The sequence below is a fragment of the Populus trichocarpa genome, chromosome 4 (assembly GCF_000002775.5).
Source record: "Populus trichocarpa isolate Nisqually-1 chromosome 4, P.trichocarpa_v4.1, whole genome shotgun sequence".
In the NCBI taxonomy this organism is placed as follows: domain Eukaryota; kingdom Viridiplantae; phylum Streptophyta; class Magnoliopsida; order Malpighiales; family Salicaceae; genus Populus; species Populus trichocarpa.
Window position 1 is genome coordinate 23,242,500 of NC_037288.2, and position 13,541 is coordinate 23,256,040.

At 31.1% G+C, this 13,541-nt stretch overlaps 1 protein-coding gene across 1 annotated transcript; it reads left to right on the forward strand.

Moving 5' to 3' along the window:
• The first annotated feature begins 1,348 nt into the window (after positions 1 to 1,348).
• Positions 1,349 to 4,675, forward strand: LOC18098368 (protein NRT1/ PTR FAMILY 4.3). Its single transcript, XM_006385027.3, has 5 exons — positions 1,349 to 1,606; positions 1,803 to 2,020; positions 2,199 to 2,639; positions 3,242 to 3,387; positions 3,508 to 4,675. Exons 1-5 carry the CDS (start codon positions 1,468 to 1,470, stop codon positions 4,397 to 4,399), a joined length of 1,836 nt encoding a protein of 611 aa, XP_006385089.2. The 5' UTR covers positions 1,349 to 1,467; the 3' UTR covers positions 4,400 to 4,675.
• Positions 4,676 to 13,541: the final 8,866 nt, after the last annotated feature.

Genomic DNA, 13,541 nt, shown 5'->3' on the forward strand with positions numbered 1-13,541 from the left:
GGCAGCATCCATCACACTTTCTGTACAGTGTTGTTTTGCATCCTCCACTAATTTCGACAGGCCATGTTAGCATATACATTTGTATTCAGAAACATTTAATCTCTAGATTTTCCAAGGAGGCTTGCTTTAAGGTTTCTCTTCTTCTTTTCTCCTCGACAAGGAAGGTCTCTTGTAGTAGAATTAACCCAAACCTTGTCGAATAATTTAAGAAGCACAAAACAAAATTCAATTAAGATTTTTAAAATAGTGTGGTAGACAAATTAAATCATTAAACACAAAGCTAAATTCATTTAAAATTTAGACAATAATTTCTTTTTTTATATACATATGGAAGGCTGGAATATGAACAAACATCTATTATTGAATTACCCGACCTTGATAGTTGTTAAAAAATCCACCTCAATCTAAAAGTTTAAACTGTTAGATAAGGTTTTAAGATATAATTTATATTATTTTCTAACACATCTCATCGAGTGAAAGTCTTTTGAACTTGAAACTTGCACAATTCCACATTATCTTGTGCTTAATTTTTATCAAATAAATAGAGGTGGTGAGATTCGAACTCATGACTACTTGATCATCAAGACTGACACCATGTTAAAAAACTATCTCAACCTAAAAACTTAAGCTATTAAATAAAATTTCAATATACGATTTATATTATTCTTATTCACCGACAGGGCCACTTAATTGATAAGTTCATGGATCTTTAAAATGGATTGTGTAACAAAAGAATCCCAGTTTCATTAAAAAAGAAAAGAAAAGAAAAGTAAAACACATTCAACATGCTAATTTTATTTTATCTTGCTGCACTTAGTGGCAAAAAAACGTGAAGGAGGCAGGTGATATACAGGGAGGGACACTAAGTTTTCGATTAACGAGATCTAATGTGTTGATTCTTATGTTGTGATTGCATTAAAAAAATGAAAATGGATGGAAAAAAAGTATGAGGATAGATCAAGGAGAGTGAGAGAAAAATAAATAAATTAAAAAACTTAGAACTCTGTCCAACAACACAACACACTTTCTTACCATAAGATTAGTTAAAATAGAAGGTGGACCACCAAACATACATTAATGCAAGGCCAGAAGGCCACTCTTCTACTCTGTCCAACAACACAACACACTTTCTTCGAAGTTCCAAGTGCGCAAGCTAATCGAGTATTTGTCTAAGTGATTAAAATCACGTTTTACTGATAACAAAAATATATTAAATTGACGTTTTGACGACTTAGCCAGGCCAATAATCATACCAAGCAACACCACTTTTTTGGTTTTTTTTCCCTTCTTGGTAGAGGTGTTAACCACGTTTGTTAGGCTGCGTGTGGGTTTAGAAGTTTCAAGGAGGGCTTGAACCTTCTATATTTAGGACAATACTCCTGCCTCAGTTTCAGCATAGGAGTAAAGACAACACTTGTTTCTTACATTTTTCTGTCAGAGGAGAAAGAGCTAAGAGGTGCAAGAAAAATGGACATGGAGGCAAGGAGACATGATACCAAGGGAGAGAGCGTGTGTGTGGTGAGTGAAGAGGTTACAGTTGATTGGAGAGGCAAGCCCTCCAATCCCAACAAGCATGGTGGCATGAGAGCAGCGGCATTTGTTCTTGGTATGTCTTATTTCTTCCCCAGCAGATCTTGCTGTTTCATGGTTTCCCTTTTCTTGGATATTAACTTTGCCAAGTGAAAGCAATAAGTTTTTTTGGCATAAAGTAAGGATATGACTTGATTCTCTCTATGATAAGTCATGATATTGTCTACCCTTTTCTGCAAACACTTGATGTATTTTCTGGCATGGAATCTCAGGGCTTCAAGCATTTGAAATAATGGCAATAGCTGCTGTCGGGAACAACCTCATAACATATGTGATAAATGAGATGCACTTCTCTTTGTCAAAGTCTGCAAACATAGTGACAAACTTTGTTGGAACTATCTTTATCCTGGCCCTCCTTGGTGGTTACCTCTCAGACTCTTATCTTGGGTGCTTCTGGACCATGCTCATCTTTGGTTTCGTGGAACTTTCTGTAAGGGCTCCTTTTAAGCTTTGCATACGTATTCTCCCTTCTATAGTTTAGCACAAGACAAACTTGTATGTATGTATGCAAAGGACAAATGAAGAATTATGAGGAAGAAATTGTCTGTGTGTAAGTAATGAAGATTCCTTCTGATAAACACTCTCTCTTTTGTTCATTGAATTCGTAGGGTTTCATATTACTATCAGTTCAAGCTCATCTTCCCCAACTAAAGCCACCCCAGTGTAACATGTTAACTGGTGGAGAAAACTGTATAGAAGCTAAAGGATTCAAGACCTTGATCTTTTTTGTAGCCCTGTACATGGTGGCATTGGGGAGTGGGTGCGTTAAACCCAACATGATTGCTCATGGGGGTGATCAGTTCAATCAAAGTAATCCAAAGCAATCCAAGAAGCTCTCTACCTACTTCAATGCTGCCTATTTTGCTTTCTCCATGGGTGAACTTTTTGCTCTAACACTTCTAGTATGGGTTCAAACAAATTCTGGCATGGATGTTGGCTTCGGAGTCTCTGCAGCTGTCATGGCAATGGGATTGATCAGCTTGGTTTCCGGTACTCTATATTACAGGAACAAAGCCCCTCAAGGAAGCATTTTCACCCCCATAGCTCAGGTAATATACCTTAACCTTTTCTTTCGTGCATTATCTCTGGCTACATATTGCATGCAATTCAAATCCTAACTCCTCCTGCTTTGCAAGAGCACCAAAATGAGCTACCTTAGTTCGAAATGTATGCACTCTTTTAGATTAAAATCATGGTTTTCTCTCTAAATTCTAACAGAGAAAGAGAGACAGTGCACTTGCATATTGTTTAGTGCCTCTTTTGGTCTCCATCAAGAATTGGAAGTTAGTGGTTGTTCAGATTTTTTATGTTGTGGACTCAACTGTTTGATGTTGCTGCTTGTGTCCGCAATTTTGTCTTGCTTAATTATGCTATCAGATAAATAAATACATGAGTTGATGCTTTGGCTACACGGTCATCTTGGGATAGACAAAAATAGAAAACCAGAGCTACTTGCGGCTTAATTTCTTGCCTAACATAAGATTATATAGACAATAGCAGAAAGGGTGTCTGCTGACTCATGGTCATGGAAAAAGTTGTTCCAGCCATTTTTATCCTACTTTCTATAGAATAATTATGAAAGAATGCTGGACCTTTCATTTTTCTAATAGTCTAATTGGGCTCTATTTATGGTCTGTCTGGGGTTTCTCAGGTTTTTGTGGCTGCCATGTTCAAGAGAAAGCAAACCTGTCCCGCTAATCCGCAGATGCTTCATGGAAGCCAAAACAGCGTGCCGAGTAATGGCCTGGTAGACCCATCTTCTGACCCTTGCAGGCTAGTTCATACACAAAGGTTCAGGTAATTCAGAATTTTTCTGAATTAATTAAGCAGAAACAAGTGCCAAATTAACTTGTATTTTCGCTTCTTTTAATTAATCCTTTTAAATATTACATTAATCTCTCTTGAACTAAATTCCAGGTTCTTGGACAAGGCGTGCATCAAAGTTGAAGATGGAAGCAATAGGAAGGAGAGTCCATGGAGATTATGCAGTGTCACTCAAGTGGAGCAAGTGAAGATACTGATCTCAGCCATTCCCATTTTTGCTTGCACCATAGTTTTCAACACCATCTTAGCTCAACTCCAGACATTCTCAGTCCAACAAGGGAGTGCCATGGACACCCAACTTACCAAATCCTTCCACATCCCTCCAGCTTCACTTCAATCCATCCCTTACATCATACTCATCTTTGTAGTCCCTCTATATGAAACTTTCTTTGTACCTTTTGCAAGAAAAATCACTGGTCATGAATCAGGAATATCGCCTTTGCAAAGGATAGGAGCTGGCCTCTTTTTTGTTACCTTTTCCATGGTTTCTGCTGCCATTATGGAGAAGAAGAGAAGGGATGCGGCTGTAGATTCAAACAAGATATTGTCCATCTTTTGGATCACCCCACAGTTTCTAATATTTGGATTGTCAGAAATGCTCACTGCTGTTGGTCTCATCGAGTTCTTTTACAAACAGTCTTTAAAAGGGATGCAAGCATTCTTAACAGCTATCACATATTGCTCCTACTCGTTTGGTTTTTACTTGAGCTCCTTGCTAGTTTCTTTGGTGAACAAGGTCACCTCCTCAAGCTCTACAAATAAAGGCTGGCTTAGTGACAATGATCTCAACAAAGACAGGCTAGATCTTTTCTACTGGATGCTAGCAGTCCTTGGCTTCCTCAACTTCCTCAACTATCTATTCTGGGCTAGATGGTATTCTTACAGTCCAACATCTGTATCCATCACAACACAACAAGGTACCCATGGTGACGACTATGGCTTCACCAACTCTTCAAAACATGTTGGGGATGAGAGCATCCCTTAGCTGATTTTTATACCACTCCTTGATCAAAAGAATATGCTTTCATCGCACTACATATTATATAGGCTTGTAATATAGGCACAGGAATATAAAAATGTTAAGGGATCATCTCCCTTTATCATTAGCCCTTCTGTTTTTTACCTTCTCCTTTCTTTCCTTCCAGCCTCGCTGCAGGAAGTAGGCTCCCTCTAGAGGGAGTTTTGTAAAATGAAGTGAAAAAATAGGGAACCAATCTATAATTAGAATAATGCTATAAAGGCAGCTTGTGTTGAGCATCAAGCAATCCCAAGCTCAAATCAATTTTTAAGTTTCTAATGATATGGTCAATTAAGAAGCAAATTTCAAGGGTCCCAAAGAAGATCCATTGCATGCATCCTCCTCAATTTAGCACTTTCCTTGATCATGGGGAGCTCATCACTTAATTTGCTGGAGCTCTTGAAGAAGAGATCGAGGTGTTTCCTAGCTAGCAATCTAACTTCTATGAAGTGATGAGTGCATCAGGAACATAATCAAAGGCTCTATCAGGAAAGTCCACGGGCAAAAACCTGTTACAAAATGTAAAGGAGAAGCTGTTCCCATCAGGAAATGTCCGAAAAAAAACATGTCTCAGACATGTCTTGGTATTGGAGCTAGGTCCCTCCAAGCACAAACCTTTTTTCCCATCTGTTTTTATCTAAACACTAATACTCATCAAGATGTTGGCTAAAAACAGGCATAGACAGGGCCCCCCCTTCAAGAATATTGGAGCTCCTACCTTATGGTCAAGGATCATATAATAGCTGGCTTGACTACATAGAAGCCAAAAAAAATACAGTGATGGTAGATTGAAGAGATACATAGAAAAGACAAAATCATACTTGTAAAATCTGGGGTTAATCCCTATTTTAAAAAAAAAATCTAAGAGATATTTTAATTAAAAAAAATCAACACGTTAGGGTTGATTTTAACCGGCTTAACCATGCTTTTTCTTTTATTTTTTTTAATTCGGATCGGTTTAAATTTTTGTTGGCTAGTTTAAATTTTATGATAAAACATTAAAAAAATTGACTAAAATGTTAACATAAATCAGTTCCGTATTATAAAGGTCAATTATTTTAAATTACATTATAATAAAAAATATCTAAAAAAATATTTCTAATTAAAATTATATTTACTAATCTAACCTGTAAAAAAAATTAAAAAGTTTTCAAAAAAAGTACATTGTCTGAGTGACACGTGTCCTCAACGGTCAAAATCTATTTCGACACTAAATTGAAGAGGATGGTGGACAAAGGGATGGAAAAGGCCGCCAAAATCAAATACAGGGACTCAATTGTCTCTTATCAAACCACAGGCATGCATTGACCCAATTCCTAAACCATACCCTACGTGTGCAATTCAAGTTCCAATGAATCTCCTAACACATGACATGGGCATGGGGTATATCATTCGACAAATCACGGTATCTTGTGGATAAGATTTTAAATTAATTTTTAATATAAAAAAATATATAGATATCATAAACATGTTTTTTGATTTAATAAAATTTTTTAATTCAAAATTGAAAAGTTAATTAAGATATGTGTTAAATAAAATAAAATAAAAATTATATGAACCAATAAATTGTAAAAAAGCTAGGAATGTTAACTAAAAACCAAATTGCAAAGTTGAAAAATAGATATATATTAATAAATTTCATCTCGTGCCATTGGGCTAATTATATGACAATTAAATTAGATTTTTATAAGAAAAGTTATAATTTATATTTCGTTAAAAAAATGTAATTTTTATGTTTAAATTCTCCTTCTCTTAGTAATGTATTTTTTTAATAAAAAATATTTTTTTATCTATGTTCTTACTGCATAAAAACTTAAAGCAATTAAAATAAATATTCAAAAAGATTTTAGCAATAAAATAGGTATCTATTTAATCAAAACCCCTTTTCCTTTATTAATTAATGCCTCTTTTTTACAATTTTTTTATTAAAATATTATTTTTTAAATAAAAACTTATCATAATCTAAGTTTTGATAAATAAAAATAACGAATCAATAATTTTGACATAAATATATTAAAAAATAATAAACTTGAGAAAAATTATATAAAAAATTCAAAATAAAAAAGTGAAAAATAGATATTTCATCCGCATTGAGTATTCAAGGTTCATATATAATTATTTGAAAAGCAATTGTTAATATTACCATAAAATATGCTAATATTATTTGAAAATAATGGCATAATTAAATAATTATTTAAACATCATTTGAATAAATTTATTTTAAGAAAAATCTAATTATAAAAAAGCACTATGGTTTTGTGATAGGCCTTAGTTTATAGATTTTTCACTTCTCCATGTCACCAGAGTTGGCTTTTCTAATTGCTTGTTTGTGGGGATTGTACAAAAAATCACACAACCAGGTATCAGAATTTATCAAACAAAAATTAGATATGAAAATAAAATAAACAAGTTTACAATAATATACCATAAGTTGATTTAAACTTATCTAGTTGCACTATGGTTTTTCCACACTCTTTTGATAAGTGTTTCGTTGCTCTTGTCCTCCATAATTTTTTCTTAATTGATTTCATACATCAACTAGTTTTGAAAATTTTATAAAACTAGTAACTCTAATTAAAGATTATTTATTTAACTTTAAACTTTTCCCACCAAGCATTTACAATATACATCTATTCAGGATGCTTTTCAAATTGACTCTATTTAAACAATGATTCTTTAAATGACCATTTCATCATGAAGGTAATGGAACTAGCAGCTTCAATATAGATGAACTTGAAAATCAATTTAAGCAAGTTATTTTTATATAATTATAAAACTTAAAATAACTCAACACAAATAAATAATATCATGACATAAAATATTGATTACATAGATAGGTCGTCCTTGTATTCTATTATAATTTTATCTGAAATGAGCTCTATTGAAGAAAGGATGCCTTGCTTTGTTGTTCTCATTGATTGAACCTTGGTTAATAACTTCTATATTATATCTCTTCATAATTATCACCTAAATTCATGCCATAATCATTGACACAACTACTTGGACGTGTTTTTTCTTGAATGCATAATACCTAAAAGAAAACAATTAACATAATGATAATAAACCAGAAGATGACAAATACTTCTAGACATTCATAAAATTAGATTTTTTGCTTTGTATATTCAGCATATGTCTATTTCTTAAAGTCTATACTTGCACATGGCAAAGAAAAATAATATGATTTCACTATAATAATAATAAAGAAAAGATACAATAAAAAAAGCAACACTCAAACTTTGAACACAATTAACAAAAAAACAATACAAAGAATACCTAAATATCAAAATAGGATTACAAGAATCACAAGCTGATATTTTACTGATATTTTATAAAGAGAGAAACATTTAAAATTCTAAAAGACCAATAATATCTAAAGATATATTATAAAGCTTAAACAACAAAAGAGAACCACACTTTGGCATAACGACTTGCAATCCACAAACAAAAAATGAATATTAAAAATACTTAAAACACTTAAAAAATCCTATTACATGGAAAGATCCATCTCAAAATGAATACATCATTGCTATGAAACTCCTATATAAAACATATGGTTAACAACCTTAAATATTTTCCTTCAAATTATCTTAAGCTTAAAACAAAAAAAAAACTATTATTGTAAACCCTTGATCCAAAATTATAAACCAGTGTTAAATAAAATAATCTTTAATTAAAAAATAATAAATGTAAAAGGAAAAAATTACGATTAGAGGTGAAGGCCTATAGTAAATTATCTTAAATATTGGATGACATAAAATAATAAATTGCAAGACAAAATGTCAACCCATGATAAATCGTGTAAATCCCCAACTGGAAAATAAAAAAAAAGTTCAAATTAAAATTAAAATATAAATATAAATTTTGTGTCACTATTGGTGAAAATTCTTGGTTATTTAGCGAAAAACCTTGAATGCAATAAAGAATATTTTTTATGGAAAAACATTGACGGTCGATGTGAACCTCGTGCATAACAATGTATTTTCCAACAAAAAAAAAATTCAAGGTAAATTTTATTATGATAATTGATGGAAAATTTTGAGATAGCTATGATAAAATTGAATGAAATAATAAAAGATTTGATGCATGAAAAATACTGACGGGAGGGATTTGATGGGAAAAAAAAATACAAGGGAATTAAATAAGTGGCAATTTTTAAAATAAGGAAAAATTTTCCCTTCCCATTAAAGAGAGAAGGTGACGGGATTGAGGAGGAAAAAATTGCCATGAACAATCTTTCTTCTCTATTTTTCTTCATTTCTCAAAGATTAAAGCTAAGAAAAATTTTCTTGAGTGGATTTTTATCAAGGAGAGCAATTAAATTAGAAAACCTAGAGTGAGAGAGAGGGGTTTGAAGCTTGGGAAATAAAAGTGAGGAGTAAATTTTTGAAGAAAAAGGTTAATTAGTGGAAGAACTTACATGGAACTCATTAAATAGAGTTTAATTATTACTGGATAAGATGATTTTGTGAGTTTATTGCATTTAATTGAATTGTATTTGAAAGTAAAAGAAAACCCTCAAATTTGGTGTGTTATATTTTGTTGAATTTGCATGAATTAATTGTTATTGGTTAGAATTGTGGTGATTTAATATTTAAAATTATTGAATTAGGAAATAAATTGAAATTGAAGTAGAATTTTGGATTTCTAACCCTAAGAGAGTGGACGGACATGGTGAGGGTTTAAGGATAATTTAGGAATTTATGTTGAATTAAATGAGTTAATTTAGGAATTCTGAATAAGTGAACTTGATTCTTGGTTAAGTTATGTCTTTGTGATCATGTGAGATGTGTTTAGTTTGATATAAAATGCAATCTATCAACCTCAATAACTAAAGGATCCATGGAACTTTGTTCTGTTTATATATGTAATGCACTGCTTGATTTGAAGATGTTGAGCTGACCCTTTCCATTTCCTTTTAATTTAGAAAAGAAGAAACATGTGGCTTGATTTGTTTATGGTATATCTTATAACTTGGTGCAGTATTTTGTAACCCCATCAGAACTCGTTTATACTGCATGCATTTATGGACCTATTTTGTTCCTTTATCCGGGTTAATCTTTTTTATGAGATATAACCATGCCAAGAAATGAAAAGGACTCTGATTCCTTCTATTTAAGAACTTTGTATTTCGTGCTCTTTTATATCTTTCCTTCGCTTTTGCACATTCCTTCTATTTAAGAACTTATGTGCATTTATGCTTTCTTCTTATCTGGCTAACACCATTGAACTTCGATGCCTTGTTCAGATACCCAGGAAAATGATGCTGCAAATGTATAACCTTCTGCATACCATGCCAAGAAATGAAAAGGACTCTGATTCCTATCATCAGCATGGAATACATTGATTGGTTCAGTTATCTTTGTCTGTCCTACAAACGGGCTATTTATTGAGAAAACTGGGGTTGATGCTTCTCTTGTGTGTTCTCAGTATCACTAGGGTAGCAACACGATTTAGTCGGTCAGTGATAAAAGATAATGAATTTTAAGGACAAGCCCTTTTAGCTCGTTTCTCAATATGCAATTTGCAGATTAGGATCTCACAAAATGAAACTTGACTTCTGTCTAAGCATTTTGTGCTTGGATGAGGATATCTTCTTTGTTTATGCTAGAAAATTTAGATATTAAAGTTTTGTAATATGTTATGTTTGTTTTCGGTGGATTTAGAGTTTCTATGCCATGTCAATAATTGTGATAAAGTTATCCATGCAAAACTCAAAATGTCTAGTTTTGATTGAGTTAGGATTTTGCAAGAACCAAGGAATATAATTTGTAAGTTTAGCCAATATAATCACTCTTAGATCTGTTTAGCATGTTGGAGGCCAATAAGACAACCTGACACTTGTAATAACAGAAACGAACTCAGGGGTAACAAACTTTACCTTGAATTCAAAAGCTACCCATAATATTAAAAATGATAAGTTCAATAAACCTACTAAATCAGTTGTAGTACTAACAAAGCCACAATATGAATGGTCAAAGTGGTTCTAAATTGATTTTGAGCTTCATTTCTAGAGTTTTGGTCCCTACTTGCTCCTTTTAAAATAGACTTTCTATAATTGCATCACTCGCACTTTGTTTTAGATTTTGTTTGCCGAGCCACCATAAGCACATTAAAGTAATGTCAAATGATTTACCATCTCTTATGTATAGTGCTATGCTTTTATATGTTAAAATTTGAATGATTGCTTGTCTTAGAAATCAAGGACAACCATTTTTTTCCTCACCTGGTCAAGGTTTGATAACTACCGTGTAACTTTATGGATTACATGGCATATTATTTTCCCATTATAATCATCTCTTTATCATTGAAAATCCATGTTGACTGCTCTTATAAATAAAAGTGGATGAAGTTACTAGTCCCTTCAAATATACTAATAACTAGTACAATAAGAGATAGAACTGGAATTTCTTCAATGACATTTCAATTAACAACATCAAAAATAAACTAAGTTAAGATAATATTATTAACTACAAAATCAAAGGATGTAACTTAATAACAAAATATTCAATAACATTTTATTTGAATTTCTTCATAATTCAATCTTCATCTCTTAAAGATCTAAATTAAGATAGGGTGGAGGAGTCGATTATTTACATTCACCTATAAACCTTGTAATTAAATAAGAGCTTGCAGACTTGTAATTATGCAGCAACATACCGAAATCTATATAAATATCGGCATTTGTTTGTTTGAAATGTTCTTCTACAGCCTCACCTTGCTCTTTTAAGTATTCTAGTCTTCTAGTATATGAATGTAATGAGCAAGGTTGTTTTCTTTCATGATCAATTCAGGACATAGTTTTTCAAACCTGACCATCAAATCAAACAATTTTTTGTAAAATAAAATTGTAAATAAATACGGAATATAAAAATAAACATAATTAATTATAGAAATTACTTAATCGTAGAATCAAATTTTACAAAGTTAGTATCAATAAAAAAATTTAAAAATTCTAACGTAGAATGCATCACAAACAGTATAGAAATTCATTTTTTTTTTCAAACCCCATCTCCACTGCAAAATCTAATCCCATTTTCTCGACCATAACCTCAGCTTTTGATATGACATCTGTTTGTAGAATTTCTGACCTATTATAAGTTTTTCAAGTTTTCTCATTCTAGTACAGGATAAAAGCTCCTAATGCATATTTGATAGATACAACAGATAAATCAAATGCATTGGTAAACAATAACAAATCATAAGGATCTTTCCAGTTCTGGAGCGAAATGGGTTGTATTTTGTAAATAAGGTTGATTAGTCTGTGTTTGTAAGAAATATAATGTACTTTGATGTTTAAGAAAATCAACAACAGACTAATGCATATTTGATAGATAAAGCAGATAAACTAGATACATTGATGAACAGTAACAAATCATAAAGATCTTCCAGGTTTTGGGGCGAAAAGGGCTGTAGTTTGTAAATAAAACTGATTAGTCTGTGTTTGTAAGAAAAATAATGTACTTTGATGTTTTGATTTTTAAGAAAATCAACAATACTCTTCCAAATATGTAGGAGTTTGTTTTAAAATACCATACAAATCTACCTTGAAAATATTAAAACTTTTTTCATAGTTATAAAATATAGATGGTAACAAAATTTTTTTTATCTATATAACTATTAATCCTCTATTTAATCTGGAAAAAAAAACACAATAATTGATTATTTTAAAATGAAAAAATAAAACGATAAAACTCAAACACAAAATAAACTTAAAAACTCACTTGACCAGCTGTAAATTCATGGGATTTGTACTTAGATTTACTTTTGCTAAAATACCTAAGATATAATATGGGTTGTTTAAAACATAAAAATATTTTTTAAAATAATATGTTCATGGTTTTTTTTGTTTTCTAAAAATGAAAGAGATATTTTTGGAGAGGAAAACAAACTATAAGAAGAAAAACGAGCAAAGAATAGGAAACAAGTAAAGAAAGAAGTTGGTCTCTTTTAGTACAAATCATATTAGTTTACTGCTGATCAAGTGAGTTTTTAAGTTTATTTTGTGTTCAGGTGTGTTTTATCATTTTATTTTTTTATTGTAAAATAATTAACTATTGTGTTTTTTTTATAAATTAAACAAATAATTAATAGTTATATAGATAAAAGTTTTTTTTATACCACCTATATTTCACAACTACGAAAAAAATTATTATATTTCCAAAGTAAATTTGTATGGTATTATAAAACAAACTCCTACAAATTTAAAAGAGTCTGTTGTTGATTTTCTTAAAAACCAAAACATCAAAGTAGATTATCTTTCTTACAAACACAGACTAATCAACCATATTTACAAATTACAGCCCCCTTCACCTAGAACCTGAAAGATCCTTATGATTTGTTATTGTCCACTAGTGCATTTGGTTTATCTACTATATCTATCAAATATGTATTAGGATTTTTTATATAGATTTTTAAACGTTGCTGCATAATTACAAATCTGCAAGCGCTTATTTAGTTATGAAGTTTATAGGTAAACATAAAGAATCGACTCCTCCATCCTATCTTAATTTAGATCTTCAAGAGATGAAGATGAAAATTATGAAGAAATTCAAATAGAATATTATTGAATATTTTGTAATTAAGTTATATCCTTTGATTTTGTAATTAAAAATATTATCTTAACTTAGTTTACTTTTAATGTTGTTAATTGAAATTGAAATGTCATTGAAGAAATTCTAGTTCCATTTCTTAGTATACTTATCATAGTTACTAGTATCTTTAAAGGGACTAGCAAGCTCATTTACTTTTATTTAAATGAACAGCCAACATAAATTTTCAATGATAAATGATAAAGAGAAGATTATAATAGGAAAACAATATACCATGTAATCCATAGAATTATACAGTGGTTATCAAGCCTTGACCAGATGAGAAAAAGAATGGTTGTTCTTGATTTCTAAGACAACCAAACATTCAAATTTTAACATATAAAAGCAGAGTACTATAAGTAAGAGGTGGTAAACCATTTGACATTACTTTAATGTGCTCATGATGGCTCAACAAACAAAATCTAAAATAAAATGTGATTGATGCAATTACATAAAGTCTACTATAAAAGGAGTAAATAGGAGTCAAAACTCTCGAAATGAAACTCAAAATCAATTTGTAA